The following is a 20,641-nucleotide window of genomic DNA, read 5'->3' as shown; positions in this document are numbered from 1 at the left end:
GGCCTGGGAGGGCAATCAAGGACGGCCCAAAGCCTTGGGATCCTGCACCCATGTGGGGGACCCAAAGGAAGCTCCTGGCTTCACATTAGCTCAGCTCTAGATGGTATGGCAACTTGGGGAGTGAATCAGCAGATGGAAGATCTGCATCTTCTTGTCTCTGTGTATCTGCCTTTCCAGGCAAAATAATCTTTAAAAAAAAAAAAGAAAGAAAGAAAGAACGCAAGCAGAGTCAGCACACCTACCCTATCTGTGAGGGCCAGATTACAAATATTCTACGCTTTGTGAGACTTATGACCTCTTACAACTACACATATCACAGCATGAACCAAGATACAGATATTTACATTTAAACAAATGTGTTGTGATTATAATATAAATGTTTTATATATATATATAAATATTTATATATATATTTATTTATTTTTATATATAAAACAGATAATATATATAATATAATATATATAATAAATATATAAATATATAATATATATTTATATATATATATATAAAACAGATAATCTGATATTGGAATTTAATTTTTGCCTGTCATGAAATAGTCTGCTTTCTAATTTCTTCCCAACCACTTAAAAATACGAAATGTATTATTAGAAACAATCTAGGTTGATTTAGAAAGTTTAGGACAGGAAAAAGTCAGCTTGGCTTTTCCTAGACCTCACTAGGTAGGATACAAAGTTCAATTATTCCTCATTAGTTAAGTTATTGGAGATTTCTCTGCACACCCCTCCTAAGACTGTTTTACTCTACAATTGTTAATATATGGCTTATTAGAATTGTAAGAGTTATAAGTCGGTTTTGATTATCCTAAAATGCATGAAGTTATGTAAAAATCTCACTTGAATATTATAAACCACTAAATAAAAATATAAATTTTTTTGTTAAAAAAGAAAGGAAGAAGGAAAGTGGGTGCTGGAAAAGGGCAGAAGGGAGGGTTGGGTGCAGAAATCACTGTACTACTAAGTCTGCACTGTGCGTTACATGGAACTGGTTCATCTTATAAATGAAATAATTTATGAAAATGAAAAAATATGTGCACAGTTGTAAACCACAAAAAAATATGCTTAATTTACATTTTTAAAAAAAGGAAAGAAACAGTCTAGGGCCCAGCACAATGACTCAGTGGCTATACCCTCACCTTGCAAGCACCAGGATCCCACAGGGTACTGTTCATGTCCCGGTTGCTATACTTCCCACTGAGCTCCCTGCTTATGGCTTAGGAAAGCAATAGGGGACAGTCCAAAGTTTTGGGACCCTGCACCCATGTGGGAGACCAGGAAGAAGCTTCTGGTTCTTGGCTTCAGATCTGCTCAGCTCCAACCATTGCAGACATTTGGGGAGTGAACAAGCAGATAAAACATCTTTTGTCTTTTTCTTCTTAAATCTGATCAGCCTTTCCAATAAAAATTAATAAATCTTCAGAACAAAACAAGACAGAAAAAGGAACAGTCTATATTTGGCCTCAGGCCACAATTTGCCAAGCCCTGATACGGAGAAACCCTTAATGGGCAAAGGAATTACAAGCTCATCTCCCACCTAGGAGATGCAGGACAGAGCCTTATGCCCCGTGAGGGAGTTTCAATTTCTCCATGCACACAATAGCAAAGAACTGTGAAGATCAGCATTCAGCAGGCATAACTATCAGGCAATCAGGAAAGGCAATAATTTCCCCCATTAAATCAAATAATAGCTAATCACCACCACTACACTTCAACTGAAGTCAATTCAGTATCAATTTAGGGAGTATCTGAAATTTACAAGGTACTGTGCTAGCAGAATAAGAAATGTAATATAAGCAAACAAGTTTTCCCTACCTTACCAGTCCTATTAGCTAGTAAGATTACAGTATCATCTAAAACACTGAACAAAAACCTGTTAAAGCCCTTCCACTCATACAGCTGTTCCACCTTGGCTCTATCTCAATTATGCCAAAACAGGGTTTCATTCACTTACACAAAATAGTATTTGTCAAGGGAGAGATGTTTGGCCTGTTAATCCTGATGCCACTGGGATACTTGCATCCCACATGAAAGCACCTGGCTTCAACACCCAGTGCCATGTCCAATTCCAGCTTCCCGCTGACATGCACACTGGAAGGCAGCAGGAACAGCTAAGGGATCTGGTTCATGCCAACTACATGAGAGAACTGAGTTCCAGGCTCCTGGCTTCAGTCTGTCCCCACAGTGACCATGGTGCACAACTGGGCAGACAGCCAGCGGACAGATGATTCTCTCTCAGATACACACGATCTCTGGGGTTTTTTTCTGAATATATATATATACAGATGTGTGTATGTGTATATATATATAGATAGATAGATAGATAAAGAGAGAGAGAGAGAAACACCAAGCATGTGCCAGTCCTGCTCTAAGGGCTAAAACTAGAGCTATAAAACAAAACTCCAGCAAAATTCACATTCAAATGTTCTTTATACTTTTTATATATGCTTCGACAAAGCCAAGAAAATTTTAACTGAAACAAAATGTATTTACAGGTGCTCCACGCGAGGTACGGTGCTGGACACTGACGATACAGTTTTGAGATGGAGTTCTTGCCTTCAAGGAGGCCATAACCTTGCAAAGACCATCTGCAGAATAAAATATATGTATTTTTTCTGGCCAACATAAAGATGGAGTTTAAAAGATCAACCCAAACAAAACATACAGCAGATGGCAGGGGAGTGGGAGGAGTGACATGGTTTTTCCTCTTCTGAGAAATACTAGAATTCACATAACACCTAGATTTATCTAGAGCCAACACCACCAAATCTGGTCCACAGCCTATTTTTGTAAATAAAGCACACAGTCACACTCATTCCTTCATATACTGACCATGGCTAATTCAATACCACACGAGAAGAGCAGCTGCACAACAGATCGCATGGCCTGTAGCACCAAACACAAAGTTCACTATCCGTGTGCAGCTAACGAAACAGAGGGCTTGCTGATAGAGGGGGCTATAAAGGTTAAGGCTAAACTACAAATGGCCTTACCACAAACCCAAGGTATTCTCCATGTGCCCCAAATGCCAAGGGATAGATGATTAGGCTTGTGTTCAAGTGCGGTATTCCATTTCCGACAATGCACTTGGAAACAAATTAGAGGAAAATCAAACCTGAGGCAGGAGACAAACTCAGTGATTACAACAGACAGAAAGTCTGAACAGACAGGAAGTGCCTGAACTAAAACGATGACATGGAGTGGAGATGTATGTAGGTTTGAAATACATTATACAAGAAGAATGAACAAGGCTTGAAGTTTGAGCGAAGAGAGCTAGTTAAACTAAATCTCAGGTCTTGGTCTGATGAATACATTGTACATTAAGATACATGAACAGGGCCCGGCGCAGTGGCCTAGCGGCTAAAGTCCAAGCCTTGAACGCCCCCGGATCCCATATGGGCGCCGCTTCTAATCCCAGCAGCTCCACTTCCCATCCAGCTCCTTGCTTGTGGCCTGGGAAAAGCAGTCGAGGACGGCCCAAAGCCTTGGGACACTGCACCCACGTGGGAGACCCGGAGGAGGTTCCAGGTTCCCGGCAACAGATTGGCACAGCACCGGCCCGTTGTGGCTCACTTGGGGAATGAATCATCGGACAGAAGATCTTCCTTTCTGTCTCTCCTCCTCTCTGTATATCTGACTTTGTAACAAAAATAAATCTTTAAAAAAAAAAAAAAAGATACATTAACAGGAAAAAAAAATAGGTTTAGAGGAAAATGTGATTAACAGTTAAAATATGAAAATATGATGAATATGAGATACTTGAGAGCTAGCCAAGAAAAATATAAAGATTAAAGTTACAGGAAATTGCTAAATAGTTCTGTGGACCAGGAATGATATCTAGGATACATATTTTATAGACACCACCCATGTATTTAAGTATTTAAAATCTAGGTCTAAACAAAACTGCTTCTAACTTACATAGTCAGAGGAAGCACTGTGGTATGGTTGCATAAGCCATTACTTGAGACACTTGTGTCCAATACGGAAATTCCAGTTCCGGTGCAGGACACCTGCTGACAATCCAGTCTCCTACTGACGCAGCCTGAAGGCAGCGGTGAACGATGCCAGGGCTTTGGCCCCTGCCTTGCATGTGCGAAACTCCAAGGCAGTTATGGGTTCTTGTTTTCAGCCTAAGCCAAACCTGGCTATTGTGGGCATCTGTACTGAACCAGCTCCCTATTTCTGTCTCTCTGCCTTTCACTAGTACAGAGTAAGGAATCAAGCATGGCAAAATGATTCCACTAAAACTACCAGAATCAACAACCAAGTTTAGTAAGCTTATGGGATGCAAGATCAATACTTTCATATACAAATTCATTGTATATAGAACAGCAACAAACACTCCAAAAAGAAACGATCTCTGAAAACAGAAAATATATCCCAAACGTCACATTAAAGTATGCATCTTTCAGCTAATTGTCATACAAACACTATTATTTACAGTACCTTTTTCTTCATTCATTTAAGCTAAATACAGTATTTAATTTAGCTTTATCATAGCTACCATGACATCATGGGTTCCTTTACAAATTAAAATCAAATGAAGATGACTTGCGGGATGGGCACTGTGGGAAACAGGACTAAGTCACCCACATTCCACATCAACGTACCTGGTTCAAGTTCCGGCTCCTCTGTGTTCTCATCTGGTTTCCTGCTAACATGCCCGCAAGTGGCGGCTCACATACTTGGGGCTCTGCCGCTCCCACAGCGGTCCTGGCTTCAGCCTGACCAAGCCCCACCTGATGCGGGTATTTGGGCTGTCAGCCAGCTGATGGATGATCTCTCTTCCTTTTCTCTCTCTCCCTTCTCTCTTCCTCTCCCTCTACTTCTATCTCTTGCCCTACTCTCCCTTTAAAACAAAATCAAAGATTTGTATATGTACTACCTAAAGCTATCACATATAAGCCACATTTTAGAAGGCACAGGGTAAGTAAAATGAAAAATCACACACCCACAGTGGAGTGATAAAATGGTGACCCTTGCTTAAATCAATGCAAACACTTCATTGTGTAGCTATCCTCATTAGATTTCCCAGGTGAAACTGTACAGAGTAACATGTTTTTCTTTAAATATATGTATACATACATTCCCTGGCTGTTCATAAATATAAAGAAAGCACAGGTGTAGGGCTGGCATTGTGGCACAGCAGGTTTAGCTGCTGCCTGCAGCAGTACCCAAGGCAGGTGCCAGTAAGAATCCTGCTGGCTCCAGCTTTGATCCAACTCCCTGCTGGTGCACCTAGGAAAGCAGAGGAAGGTGATCCATGTTCTTGGACCACGCACCAGCAGCAATGCCTGACATCGTCCTTCTCCAGCCATGCCAGGCACTTGGGAAAGGAACCTCTCTCTAAATCAGACCTTCAGATAAACAAAAATCATACCAAAAAAAAAAAAAAAAGAAACACTATATTTTGAAAGTAGAAATGGGAAATTTATGTATCAAGAAGTTTCAGAGAATCTCAACTGAACTTGAACTGTGGTAATGCAACAAAGCGGAGGAATCCACCATGGGGGGAGGGTTTGGGGAGGGGTGGGGAGAATCCAAGTACCTTTGAAACTGTGTCACATAATACAATGTAATTAATAATTAAAAAAGAAGTTTCAGGAAGTAGAATTTAAGCATGAAATTTATACTAGCAAGGCTCCTGTTATTATAGTCATCAAAAATCTAGGCACTTGAGCCACACATCAGTATTTTTAACTCTCCTTTTTCTGTCTGAGCTTGTACTTACTAAACAAAATTCTGGTTATCTAGCTTTTCCACCAGGTCTGTTGAGACAAATGTCTTGATTCATGTGAGATACAGTTTTAAAAATAAAATGCTAAATCAGTTAACTGTTCTGTTTTTTCTTTAAATATTGATCCTCTGGGTCTCCTAACCCAGGGCTGATGACACTCTGTGCCAATTGACAAAATCAGTTTTCTGGGTCTTTAAAGCAAACGGCCTGGGAGAATCTTGTTAAGGATACGTTAAGTTGTGGAAATCTTGTCTTCCATGTCTTGAGGGCATGGAAATGTGCTTTACTCACGCTGGCATTCCTACCCTGCCCCTGGCCAGTGCCCTACAAGTCAGACTGGCATGGACTATACGTCCAAGGAATGCTTATAGAAAACATACACACAACCACAGAGACCACACAATGCTAGACAGGAGGAGAAAGACACCTGGCTCTGCTACTTTCAGACCCGTGTCCCTTATGAGTCTCAGCTGCTGATGGGCCAAGAACTGACCCTCCAGTACATCCCCATATTCTGGCTGCCACAACCAACGGAAGGGAAATGGCACCTAAAATCAAATAATTGCTATTCCTTCATTAGGACTTCAGAAACAGAAAACATGTTAGTCGTGATCCCATTCAGTCTACTAAATCTCCCAGGGTCTCAGCACATGGGTTGTTAAGGGGTGAGCAGGGAATGGTGAACAGAGTATAAGGATTAGGATTACCTATGGGGCCTTATAACAGAACAACTGCTGGAATCTCATCCCCAACCCACCTTAGGAAGCCTCTGAGGCTAAGAGGTCCATACCTCGAGGACCACTGGGTTGGTAAACAATTTCAAAAACACAATGGGAGTGTGCATTTGGCCGACCACCTAAGACAGCAACTGGGACATCCACATGCCAGATCAGATTGTCCGGTTCAAGTACCAGCTCTGCTCTAGATCCTAGCTTCCTGTTCACGCAGATGCTGCTTTGCAGCAGCTGAGGACTACACAGTCACACCTAGTCTATACCCAGTGCAGTACCAGAATTCAGAACTCTTACAAGCCAATCTGTTACACATCCTATTACAGGAGTTTCTGTTAATTTTCTGCTTGCCTGTCAAATGCATTACTCCTGGAAGATGAGATAAAAATAACGCATCAGTCTTCTGACTTCACTCCCAAAAGGAAGTCAGCCTGAATCACCCCTGGCATGAGAAGAATTCAATTAGACAAATTAACTTCTTAAAATTGCATTTCCAGAAATTTTTGCAGGATTATGGAGTAGCTATGACAAAAAAAGTAGCAAGGAGGCATAACCAAAGTGAAAGTATCTTTCTTATGACTAATGATAGTCACTGAAATAAAGCTCTCATGCCAAGTTAAACAACCAAAACACTCATAAAAATGGAAGAGATGGATTCACTGGCAGAATAAATTAAAGAACCATATGGGGCCAGTGAGGGAGCAGAGTGACTTAATCCTCCACTTTCAAGCACTTGGTAGTTCATATAAATACCCGTTCATGTCCTGGATGCTCCACTTCTGATCCAGCTCACTGCTTATGGCCTGAGAAAGCAGCAAAGGATGACTCTTGTGTCTGGGTTCCAGCACCCAAGCGGAAGACCCGGAGGAAGCTCCTGGCTCCTGGCTTTGAGCAGAATCGGTTCAACTCCAGCCTTTGCAACCATCTAGGTAGTGAACCAGCCAATGGAAAATCTGACTGTGGGGGGGGGGGTGTGTGTGGGGGGTGTGTGTGTGTGTGTGTGTGTGTGTGTGTATGTGTGGTGTGTGTGTGGTGTTGTGTCTTCTTTTCTGACTATAAAATCTACATTTCAAAGAAAAATAAGTGTATCTTAAAATACAGACACACACCCCTTTGAAATGTGACTATAGCACAGTCAAAGCTGCCCTCCACTGCTGAGGAGTCTGCAAACCTAAGAGCCACAGACGGAATCAAAGTTGATCTCCAAATTACTTATTTTTTCCTCAGTGCTAGGTTAAGAAGGATCACACCAATTAGGCTTCCAAAAAGTCTCCACAACTAAACAAAACTAGTCGTTGTGTTCTAGTGTCCATCACAAAACTGAAAAGCCAATACAACTGCTTTCTTATCAAGTAACTGGCTGAGGACTGCTCAGGACCAACTAAAATGCCTCTGACAGTGTCTGCCCACAGTCACATTCCAGATCAGCCAGCCAGCCTACAGGGAGAACGAAAACGCATCAGATAATGAAACCTCGTCTTTCTATATCCCTGCCTCCCAGAGGCAAGTGCTGGGAAGCCGTAAGGTCAGCCTGTAAAACTCAAGCACTCTGGCACACATGTGAGGACAGGAGGGCTTCACCTCCAGCCAGACGATTCAGGTGCTACACGGAGAATTGTCTCCTTACTCTGCAGAAAATACAACCTGTACTTACAGGAAGAAGACATTTTTCATGCTGGGGAAAAAACTGAGGCAAAATGAAAAACTCCTGAATAGAAGATCAATCCATTAAATATGTTCGTTATTTCCCCTAGTACAATACTGCACCACCCATCCTTGCAATGCCAACAGCCCCTACCTGTTCAAAGGCCAAATGCACTCTCACTACAGTGGAAGGCCATCATCCATGATCATGGCTAATGTATTTTTCCTTTTTCAGAAGTAATCTTTCATAAAATTATTCATCTTATCTAGGAAGGATTTATGAAAAAAACTTCCTAATGCAACTTTTACCCAGCTACTTCAGCTCTCCATATAGCGAATCTTCACATACATTAATTTCCTGAGCCTCACCAAATACACCAGAGCTTAAAAGAATCAGAAACGCAACTTCACACCAATGTAATGTCTGTGGAAGTCCGCTCATCAGCTTCCAAAAGCAACTCATACCTAGAAGAAATATACATCTCACTGGAGAGAATTATTTGCCCATGTCCCTGAATAAATCTTTAAAATAGTAAACTGGCCATGTTATCCTCTCTATAATGTAAAATGTACACATTTTCAGGTCATCCTACATGTCCCTAGATAAGGATGATGTCCTAAGGAGAGGGGGTGATGCCTAGACAGTCATCTACATCCCTTCCCATCCTCCTCTCACAAATATGTCCTTCCTTTTTGTGCAAGTTACTATCATGTCACCTGAGAGCTCATTCACAAAACAAAAATGTCTCCCCCTACCCCAACTAAGTACTGGCTGCTAGTTTAGAACACCTTCTCCATTCTAAGCACGTAAAAGGACTCCTGCACTTACAATGCCTAAGGTTCTGTTAGGTGAAAATAAAATCCCAAAAGAGGTGACTATATTACTATTAGCACAGCATGGTGCTTTAGCACCTTAGCACACTGCTACTTTCAGGGACTCCCATGTCCCACTCCATCTCCTGACTTCTCCCGGATCTGGGAGGCCCCTGGCAGTGAGTGCTTGGCAGAATGAAATTAGCTAACCATTCTTAGTAGTTCACTCTTAACTATCACCTACTATGAGGCAAACAGACACCCTAGTTCATTATCCTGTAAACGCTGACCCTAGTTCTGTCTGCAGAATCTACATTAGTCTAAACACAACAAGCTAATACAAAAATGTGCCTTAAATCATTCAAGAGCTCAGCCTCTTCCTTCGCGCAACGATACTCTGCATTATTAATCAGCCGTGACACTTCCTGGTAGATGCACGAAACATAAATGTCTTTCTTAATATACACCTCGACAGCTTTCCTAACAAAGATAAAAGTGTTCAAGCGAAAGCCAGTTTCACAGCCTGGTTTCTTTTGTTTCCAACTCATTCATTCATTCATTATAGATCACTGAAATATGATTTACATCCATGAAATTTAGACATGAGGGACCTTATGGGTAATAAATAAAACTGATTGTAGTATTGGTTACATAGCTCTATATGTTTATAAAAATCACCGAATTGTATGCTTACAACTTGTGTCAGCATCATCAAAGGTTTTGAGCATGGGTGATCTCTCAAAAGGACAGCTGCTCCCAAGGAAGCAGGCATCTCCTCTGCCTACTGCCTCTGCCAACACGGAAATGAAAGGAGGGAGGTAATGAACTCCAAATACCATCCCAGTGTAATTACCAAGGAGCTGTGGGGAATACAAAACATGTCAGATTTTCTTACAGAAATCTGCAACAAATTCAAGAATAAAATCTTTCCTAAAAAGAGCTACACATTGTTGAAATAACTTTCACTCAAACATCTATACAGCATGAACCCTTATATTTACAAATAATATGGACTGAATCCAAACAGAACTCACAAAATACAATGCAAATTCTTGGAATGTAAAAAAACTACATCTGAATCTCATCATGCCACACAGCATCCACCACGTTCGACAGTTATCACCCCCTGGAAGAACTCAGCAAGATTAGTACTGCTGTTATTTAAAACCAATCCAATAAAGGAACGAAAACAGTAACAGAGAAGACAGGGAGGTGCTGAGGAGCAGATGGGCTGGGGAGTAAGAGCACGCTGAATATTTAAGGCGAACACAATTACGGTGGACATAATGCATTCATTAGGCTGGGAGACAGGATATGTGCAAAAAGAAATTAGGCAAAATCAGCATTTCCAGAGAGATTATCTGGGAGAATTTCAACTAATTTTCATTTCATACCACCCAATTTACCACTTAAATGCTTTTTAAACTATACTTGCAGCATCAGGCAGAATGACAAATTTCATAAAACCCTGAGTTTGTATATTACCAACTTCTCCCAATTCCAGTCAGGCTGATTTACTTAACATTTATAAAATTCTTGTAGATAATAAATATCAGATGCTCACATAACTGGAGAAATTGAAAATAAATAAAAACATGATGAATATTTCAGTTTCTTCCATTTAGAAAAAACCACATAAGGAAAAATACGAAAACGTAACAACATGCCCATCACGCACAACAGGGCCTTTTACACACTGACATGTTTTCTTTCAGAGACATTACTGCACTCATCCACCTGCAAGACGACTCCCATCCAGGGCTGCACAAGACCCCGAAATCAAAAGAATTCTCCTTGGTTTGAGAACATACTTCATTTTCCAAAACTTTCTTTTGGAAAGTATGCTTGAATCCTGGACCAAAAAGTGAAAGCCTTGAGAATGACAAGTGAAGAGGCTAGGGCATGGCCCTGTACTTAAGCCACTGTTCCCAACCTCTGCACTTCACATCAGAGTGACTGATTTGAGTCCTGCTACTCCAGTTCCCATCCAGCCTCCTGCCGACATGTAACCCAGGAAGGGGCAGATGTCTACCAATTCCTAAATACCTACTATGTGCTGGATTTTGCATGTTCAAATTTCAAAGCAAGTTGTGGCTCAAATAATATTAATGCCGACTCCCTTTTTGTACAGACTTTTAAATGTTTATTTTGGTACAAGAAACCATGGCATGGCAAGCGAGAGACAGAGATCTTCCATCAGCCAGTTCTCTCTCTAAATGCCCACAGTAAGCACGGCTGGCCCAGGGTGAAGCAAGGAGTCCAGAATTCCATCTGTGTCTCCCACATGAATGGCAGGGGCCCGGCACTGAAGTGACTACCTACTGCACACCCGGATGCATGAGCTGAATGCTGGATCAGAGGCTGAGCAGCTGGGACTCAAACCAGCAATCCAATATAGGACATAAGAGCCCAAGGGGCAACTTACACTGCTATTCCTTATTAATCACTTGAAGAGAGACTTTGAACAGAACAAGAAAGAACTTTGCACATGGAAAAATGAAACAACTGAACCCAAAACCATGATGATTAGTTCAAGAAAAAGACAAAGAATTCATAGAGAATGTTTTTGTCAAAATTAACTAGAATACATTTTAAATATATGAAGCAGTAATTCATTATATTTACAAAATCTCAAAAATAGCTTTGCTTTTTCATTTTGCCATACAAATTTACACAAAAAAATTAAAACATTACTTCTCTTTTTAACAAAATGAAGCAGGAAAAAGTGGCAGAATGAGGATTAAAGATCAATTCAGAAAAATCCAACAACCAGGTAACAAACGTTCCACAGAGAACAAGGAAAACAGTTGACAGGAAATAACTGAAAGATTTTCTCAAACATGAGGAGACCGAAGTAAGAAACCAACAAATGGGTACACATAAACCTCCTCCGATTTCTAATGTACTCCAAGCCAGAACAGTGGAGGGGAGGATAGCACAGAGAGAAACAGTTTTCACAGTACTAGAATTTTCAGGAGCAACAGTGAAATAGAACGCAATACTCTAAAAATTCTAGGAGAAAAATTTTTTTTTCACAATTCAACCCAGTCAAACCATAAAATAAAAAAGAAGATAAAGACATTTTCAGAAATGCCAGGCTTCAAAAGTCTTTACTTCCCATGGACTCTTTCTCATGGCTCTATGCCAGACTACATTAGTGAAATCAAGAGGAAAAGAAAAAAAAATCCATGCGCCATGTCATCCAACATAAGAGAAACAAGTAAACATCCCTGAAGGAACAGATGCAGTGAAATTCTAAGACAACATTCATGCAGCATATATGAATATAAACTAGAGTAGATCAGAAAGTTCTGAGAGACTTCTTTAAGAAATGAAAGCTACAGAATACTAACATAACGCACTTAGGCAGAATGATACCAATGAGGCTGAGTCATGCAGAATCTAGAATAAACACTTTTTATTTTACTTTCTCACTTAATGTCAGTCTCCACTACACTTCCATTATACATGCACTAACATACATAAACTGAATAAATATTAAAGAAAAATTAGCTAATAGAGCTAAAAAGTAATTTCTGTGGAAATCAAAAATTGAATGCATTCGACCCCAGGGCCTGGGTGGAGGGAACTTCCAGCAGCCTGATGACTGCTGGAGATACCCAAGCCAGATCGGACTCAATGCTTAGGGCCCTTGCCACAGTCATCACTGCAATGCAGTGAGCAAGTCCTGGGTTTTGGGGTAGCCAATGCACCTACTGGCTCCAGGTTCTGCCCGCTGACCACTTGGCGGCGAGCTCTGGGGTCTTGGGGATGTGGAATTGCTGCCTAGGAACATCCATGAATGAGGCCACTGTGTGTGTTGATGAGGAATCAATATGAGGGACTCCCAAAGACAGGGTAACTTTACTTGCAGGTAAGCGAGGGGACTGAAACCAGGTGGTTTGGAGGTGAGAAGCTGGATGATCTATAAGGATCAGATTGATAAACCAGCCTACATACAAGTCCTGTGTAGGGTTTGTTACCACCGAACAACGATGACCACCACGCCAGTCCATGAGAAAGCTAGGACTTAGGGCCTGTCTAGCAGGGCTACAACCTGACAGACAGAACAGGGGACTGGTCATATCAGGCAGGGCCATGACACTAACCAGCATGTGAGAGAATCAGGTCCTTGGGTAGATTCTGCGGAGGATGTGTGGATCCAACCCCGTGGAAATACAAGTCCCACTGGTTAGCTCAAGAGTTGGTATGGTGAAGGGCTGAGCTAGGTGTGACCATGGAACCTGCCATCACTCACAAGTACAGGGACCAATAACAGTCTGGGCAGGTCCTGGCTGCAGCACCTGCATGTGCATCTTAAAACAGGGTGTGAGCCGGGCCGCTTCATTCACCAGCTCATACAAGGCCAAGATGGAGGGGCAGGCTATGTCAGGCAAGGGCCTAGCACCTGCTAGAGCACGTGAGATCTGAGTCTGGGGTAGGCCAAGTAGGGGAAAGTGGGAAACTGCCCTAGTGGGTCATAACTCTCGCTGGTGATCACATGGTCCAGGTCTGGTGATCAGGAAAGCTTGGCAAAGTAGCTCCAACTGTTGGCTAATGTGTGGGTTGGTTTTGGAAGGGGGAGGAGTGGCAGGGCTGAACAAACCTTAGCTCACTAGCAAGAACAGAAATCAGGCTGAAGCACAGGACATGCTGAGCTAGGCTCTCACACCTACTGGTTTGCATGAGCCAGGGATGGGAGTAGACCGAGTATGGCCAGGTTCCATTACCCACCAGGGAGAACTGGAACAGGGGCAGGCCAAGTCAGGCCAGACTACAGCATCTAAGGCAAATGCCAAGACAGATGCAGGGCTATGCCAAGCTGGATCAGAGCAACCACTGGCATGTGCGTGACCTATGGCTGGGAACGGGCCTGGTTGGGAGCTAAGGGGACACCCTGGCTGGGTTGGCATTGTGGGCTGAGGAGTTGATTTACATTCCTTAAGCTGAGCACTCAGGAATCAGACATTCGCCGTGCCTACTATGCCGGCTCAGCTAGCCGCGACAGGTTGGGTTCCCACTGGTGAGTGCAGGGGCCAGAGTGGGAGCTGCATTCTGCCCTGCATATGGCTGCAGTATCCCTTGGCACAAGTGTGGACTGGGGCTGGGTGCAACAGCATCTACTGGTGCTCTGGAGGACCAGGGTAGGTGTAGCATGGGCTAGGCTAGGTATCTGCCCGTACTGAGCCATGTGTAAGCTGTGTCTGGGTGTGGACCAGGCTTGGCTGCACTACAACATCCAACAGTAAGAACCAGAATGGCTTGAAGACCAGTCAGTAAACGTATTCCTGCTAGGGCAGGAATAAGTAGGGCTGGTCATGGACACACGGGTGTGCGCAAGATCTGACACTGGGACAAGCTTTGATGGAGGAGCTTGGGAAACTCCTCTGTCGGGACACCGCCCCTGCAGGTGAGCACAAGAACCGTGATAAGGAACAGCCCAAACCAGGCCAGGAAGTGAAATCCACCAGCATACGTTTGCCACAGCTCAAGGACAGACCAGGCTGAACCAATTCACATCACCCACAGGTGAATCTGAGCACCAGAACGGAGTGTGGGTTGGGCCAGGTTTAGTCGCAACACTAACCAGTACACATTAGGGCTGGGACTGGGTGCCTGTTGGGCTGGGCTGGGCAGTAACTCCCACCAGCCTGAGCTGGAATTGGGGGTGGGCCAGGTCGGTCCACGCTACAGCACCCACTGACAAATGCCAAGGCGAGGAGGGCCATGCCAGATGCACATGGAGGATATGGCAGTCCATCAGAAACTACAGAAGACACCGGGTATCACAACAGAGGACAGAACAAATCGATCAACTACCCCAGTCACGTGTTGGCAGTGAAAATCTGGGCAAACAGAGACTCTAAGGTGGACTATGTCAACCAGTGAATTCTGGAGAGACTTCATCGTGCTTGGAATGGCGAGACCGGCAGTAAATCAGAACTGCTGAACTATCAAAACCACTTGAGCAGTGCCCTTGGAGCTTGCTCCAGGTTGGGGACCCTGGGTTGGGTGGGAGGCTGGGAAGGGCTTCTCCCTTTAGCCCAGATATAGGAAAAAAAAGAGGTAAAATGTGGGGAAAAATTGAATCAAGTAACAGAACTATTTAATATTTTAAATGTTATGCAGACATTATTCATGAAGATAAGTATAATAGAAATATTCAACTATTTAAAGACAAGTCACATCCTAAGAGAAGATATTTATCACATATTAGATCCATTATAGTCTGAGTCACATAATTCAGACTAAACAAAAGTTTCAACACCAGTCATCTATTAGAAAGATGAGATACAAAAAACATGTCATGGATGAGAAAATAACAATGACCAGTATCATTTAAAAGTTACTCTTTCATCATAATCAAAGAAATGCAAATTAAAATCACAGCAAGATAGTTTTTTCCATCTACCAGATCAGTCAGCACTGAAAAGCCTGACATACATGATGTAAGACTATGAGTAAGAATGGAAAACAATAGAAGTTTCAACACTGGTGGGATTGTAAAGTGGTACAACTGGGAGACAACTGATACTATCCAATGAATCTGAAGATGTTGAGCAATTCTTCCCCCTTCTCTTACAGAAACACTACTACGTTTGCAGTTTAAAAAATGGAAACAAACCAAACATTCATCTAAAGGAGAAAGGATAAATTGACTTCATATTGTTTACACACTGAAGCGTCCTAACTGTAGTTAAAAATGTACAAAATAGAAAAATATGCATCAAAAAGTAGGTCCCAAGCTGTAGGTACTTGGCCTAGTGGTTAAGATTGGCGACTGTGATCTGGCGAGGTGGCCTAGCAGCAAAAGTTTTTGCCTTGAACGTGCTGGGAAGCCCAATGGGCGCCGGTTCCAATCCTAGTGGCCCCGCTTCCCATCCAGCTCCCTGCTTGTGGCCTGGGAAAGCAGTCAAGGATGGCCCAAAGCCTTGGGACCCTGCACCTGCATGGAAAACCCGGAAGAGGATCCTGACTCCTGGCTTCAGATTGGCTCAACACCGGCCGTTGTGGCCACCTGGGGAGTGAATAGACAGAAGATGTACCTCCGTCTCTCCTCCTCTCTGTATATCTGACTTCGCAATAAAAATGAATAAATCTTTAAAATTTTTTTTTAAAAAAATACAAACAAAAATAAAAAATAAAGGATAGCAAACTGGACATGACATCCTTATCCGAGTATCTTGGTTAAGCTCCCACTCTTGGGAGGCAGCAGTGACCACTCCAGTCCCAGGAGTCCTGCAGTCCTACAGGGCACCTGCTTCCCCAGCGCCCACACTCAGCCCAGCTGGGGGTCACTGTGCACATACGGAGAGTGAATCAGTATATGGGAACTTGCTCTACCTCTCAAATTGTTAAATAAAAATTTTAAAGAACATTTTTTGAATGATAATATCCTAAAACAAGACACATGTATCCTCAACAATTCCGTTTTTTAAGGTTTATTTTTATTTTTATTTGAAAGGCAGAATTACAGAAAGAAAATGAGAGACAGAAAAAATGATCATAAATCTTTTAGCTCACTCCTCAAATTACAACAGCCTGAAGTGAGCCAGTCTGAAACCAGAAGGCAGGAACCTCCTCCAAGTCTCCCACATGGTGCAGGAGGCCAAAGACTCAGGCCTTCCTCCACCATCTTTGCAGGCCACTAGGAGGGAGGTGGATCAAAAATAGAGCTGCCGGGATTAGAACCAGCATCCACAGAGGATGCTGATCCCACATGTAAAAGACCAGCCTGCTATGCCACAGTGTCAGCCCCAGTTTCCACTTACATAAATTCAAAATGACATGCCTGGTGCGGTAGCCTAATAGCTAAAATCCTTGCCTTGCACGCACTGGGATCCCATATGAGGGACGGTTCCAATCCCGGCCACCCCTCTTCCCATCCAAATTCCTGCTTGGGACCTGGGAAAGCAGTCAAGGACAGACCAAAGCTTTGGGACCCTGCACTCACAAAGGGAGATCTGGAAGAGGCTCCAGGCTCCTTACTTTGGATTGGCACAGCTCCGGCCATCGTGGCCGCTTTGGGAGTAAATGATCGGACGGAAGATCTTCCTTTCTGACTCTCCTATATATATATCTGACTTTCCAATAAAAATTTTTAAAATCTTAAATAAACAAATAAATTCAAAACAATAAAACCAAGTCTAATTAAATGATGCCAATATTAAAAAAAGACAAGGCAATAATACATATCAAATTCAAACCAACGGTTCTCTCTAGGGGGACAGGAACAGCATCAGGAAAGAGGACAAAAGGCTACTGAGTATGTAAGAGTGTTTCTTTCAAATTCCAAATCAAAAAGCATAAACCTACAATTGTGTAAAACAAAAAATATCTATACATTTTCAATCAAGACGACAAGTACATTAACGGTTACAGAGTTCATGAAACACAGAGCTAAGTCTCAAAATTCAGTACTTTAATTTAAATTTATTAAGATTGACACTCCACCCATTCACAAAACTAGCTAGGTTAACTGACATGTATGTAAATTCAGTCTCAAGTAACAAAAATAAAGGCAAATTTTAACCTAACTGGATGTGAAAACAAACGCAAAGAGTTTTCCGCAACCCCCCACAGAGAAAACAACGTATGGAGAAGCAGAGATACGAAGACTGGGATACACCTGGGGACAGTGCTGACACGCAAGGGAAGAAAGGAGAAAGAAGTTGTGACTACTGTGGTCCTTCCTGGGAAGGCACTTGGCATACAGATAGTTCTGCATTCGTCTTCTCAATAATGCTAAGTTAGCTATGACACCCATTTTATAAATGGCAAATGTGGGATTGAAAAGGGTTGAGAGAGAAGCTGAAGTCCCTTGGTGAACAGCACCAGTATCCCATCCGGCTTCCAGAATCTCAGTCACCCAGACACAGAGCCAGGAACTGTCAGAAAAGGACTACAATATCACGGATAGCAAAAAACCAATTAATCATTCACAAGAGGAGGAAAAGAAGAAGCCAAAACGAGAATCAAAGTTGACACTGCCTTCCCTGACTCCCCTCTGCGAGGATGGGCGCCGCTCACCTGTGCGCAGGGTGGTAGACGGCCGTGCTGACGCCACGCGGGCACCGGCTGCTGAAGCTGAAACTGTGACTCTCTTGGTAGCTCTGATTTGTTCCAACACTAAATTTAAGAGTTTAATAAAAATGAATTACTATTAAACCACAATAAATGCCACTAAATACCTAACAAAGTTTCTGTAATTTAAAAGACAAACACCACCAAATCATACTTACGCTGTTAACCTGCACATTTGATATATTAAGCAGGTATGGAGTCAATACAATCACTTTGGTTCAAAAAGTCTGATAACTTCTTATACAATCTGTGTCTCCTCTATCACCAAGCAACCCCACCTGAAAAGGCTGATCCAAGAGGCAAGAAACTAGTGTTGTTCCAGATTGTTCAAGGAAAAGCCCAAACTGGACACTTGGGGATCAGCCCACGAATGTAAGAATAAACAATGAATCACGAGATACTCCTACATTAAAACACCGACCAGAAACAAAAAGCAGTAAACTACTGACTTACCTAAAAATATGCATGAGTCTCAAAACATTACTCGAAGTGAAAAGACAAATTAAGAGTACATACTATACAGCTCCACTAACATGAACTGTATGAAAAAAACTGGTCTTTAATTTGGGAAAAAGGAAACATGAACAACAGTTGCTCCAGCAGCACAGGTGGGAAGAGATTTGTGGGCAAAGGGGTAGAGGGGGTTGAACCACACAAAGGTATCTGTGATAACTCACCAGCTCAAAATCATAAACAAATACTTCAGTAATGACACGCATGATAAAATATTTGATACTGGGGCCCAGCGTGGTGGCCTAGTAGTAAAAATCCTCGCTTTGAACACACCGGGATCCCATATGGGCGCCAGTTCTAACTCCGGCAGCTCCACTTCCCAACCAGCTTGCTGCTTATGGCCTGGGAAAGCAGTCAAGGACAGCCCAAAGCCTTCGAACCCTGCACCAGCGAGGGAGACACAGAAGAAGTTCCTGGCTCCTGGCTCTGGATCAGCTTAGCTACAGCTAATGCAGCAGCTTAGGGAGTAAATCAACAGATGGAAGATCTTCCCGTCTCTCTCCCTCTCTGTATATCTGCCTTGCCAATAAAAATTCTAAAATCTTTAAAAATATATATTTAAATACTGATATCAACAGTTTACCTCGAAAGACATTAAAAATAACATTTTTGATTCATTTGATATGTCAGCTTTTAATTTGCTCCAAGGCACTTGAGGGGATGTACAGTAATTCTGTAACGGAAACTATCATATTCAGTAGCATGTTATTTAACTTCATGGCATTGTAAATTTCTATTTTTCTTCCTGTTGTTGATTTTGTATTGTGGCTTTTCATTTAAGGGGATGTACAGTAACTGTGTAATGGAGACTATCATATCCAGATGTGAGGATACAGTATGCATCTCTAATTCCAGACAAAGATGGACTCCCAATGAAACTGTTAGCATCTCGACAATAGGATGCTGGACTCTCTGCCATTGTCCATGCCCACAATGATGGACGTATGACTGTCTTTGAAGAACTATACTATAGTAATGATATAGGAGAACTCAGTAGTAGGGGGAAAGGGGATTTGGGGAGTGGATAAGGGAAATCCCAGGGCCTATGGAATTGTATCATAAAATGACAATAATAGTAATAATAAAAAAGAAAAAATAAAATAAAAATAAATAAATAAGATTTTTGGTTTAGCAGGTTAGATAGCATAGAAATGTGATTCAACAAGTTAGTAAAATCCAATTGTAGGAATACAAGGAAAGGTTATGAGTAGTCAACTCAATTCTTCCAGCTTTCTTATAACATTTGAAATTTTTCATAATATGGTAAAAGGAAAAAAAGAATAGAAAAACCTGACACTAAACAAGATAAATAAGTGAATTTCAAACACAACTTGCCTTCTTACCTTACAAGATAACTTGTAAGCTCCCCTCGGTAATTGATGACCAGGAGTTCTGCAGACCACTGTGCACTTGCTTTATATTCCAAAAATATTAACCCAGCAATGGCATAGCTCAAATCACCTGCAAAACTAGATGCCTGTGAAAGAGGGTGAGTCTACGTTACTCAGAAGGTATTAGATAAAAGTAAATACACGCACAATTGGAAAATCTGCAATAAACACACTGTGGCTGCCAAGGACATGTTATATCAGCCGCTGTGAGCCTCAACAGTCAAGGAGGTCAGCCTGCTGAGGACTGGACATTGAGGGTCTAGACCAGCCCCAAGCCGCCCAACCACAGGTTGCAGCTCCAGCAGCCTCTGTGAACGAGGTACTCCGGCAGGCAATTACGTTCTTAGATCATACATCCACTGCAGAAACAAAAAAGAATGCCACCAGCCAGCCTGAGCGGTCTGTTGAAGAGCCTGTTCGCAAACACAAGCTCTGAGACATGAATTCCCACCACCAGCAGAAGCCCATACTTTCCAGTTGCCTAATCAGCAATTTGCAGGAAAGCACACTTTAACCAATCAGTGCCAATTCTGCCGTCAACTAATTCTCAGGTTGTCGGTGCTTAACCCCACAGTTCTCCTGGAAGAGGAGCAGAGCACGTCACTCTCAAAGAGCCACTTTGGTTAGGATTATTTTAAGCTGAAGGCAACCGAGGATCAACAGAATCAGGAAATATTCTCAGTCCTCCCTTTATCTGACAAAAAAGAAAACACA

General features: G+C 42.3%; 1 protein-coding gene across 2 annotated transcripts in view; it reads right to left on the bottom strand.

The window, feature by feature from the left end:
- NBAS (NBAS subunit of NRZ tethering complex) overlaps positions 1 to 20,641 on the bottom strand; it is a 376,509-nt gene that overhangs the window by 335,327 nt on the left and 20,541 nt on the right. For both annotated transcript variants that reach the window (XM_058668260.1, XM_058668259.1), the window contains exons 8-9: positions 19,880 to 20,013; positions 17,970 to 18,068 (exon numbers count right to left, since the gene is read on the bottom strand). In XM_058668260.1, the coding sequence (XP_058524243.1) occupies positions 17,970 to 18,068; positions 19,880 to 20,013 (233 nt within the window). The remainder of the gene's footprint in view (positions 1 to 17,969; positions 18,069 to 19,879; positions 20,014 to 20,641) is intronic.

Source organism: Ochotona princeps, chromosome 8 (assembly GCF_030435755.1).
Source record: "Ochotona princeps isolate mOchPri1 chromosome 8, mOchPri1.hap1, whole genome shotgun sequence".
Lineage (NCBI taxonomy): Eukaryota > Metazoa > Chordata > Mammalia > Lagomorpha > Ochotonidae > Ochotona > Ochotona princeps.
The sequence above is the reverse complement of the archived record's forward strand: the minus strand, read 5'-3'. Positions and strand labels throughout refer to the sequence as shown.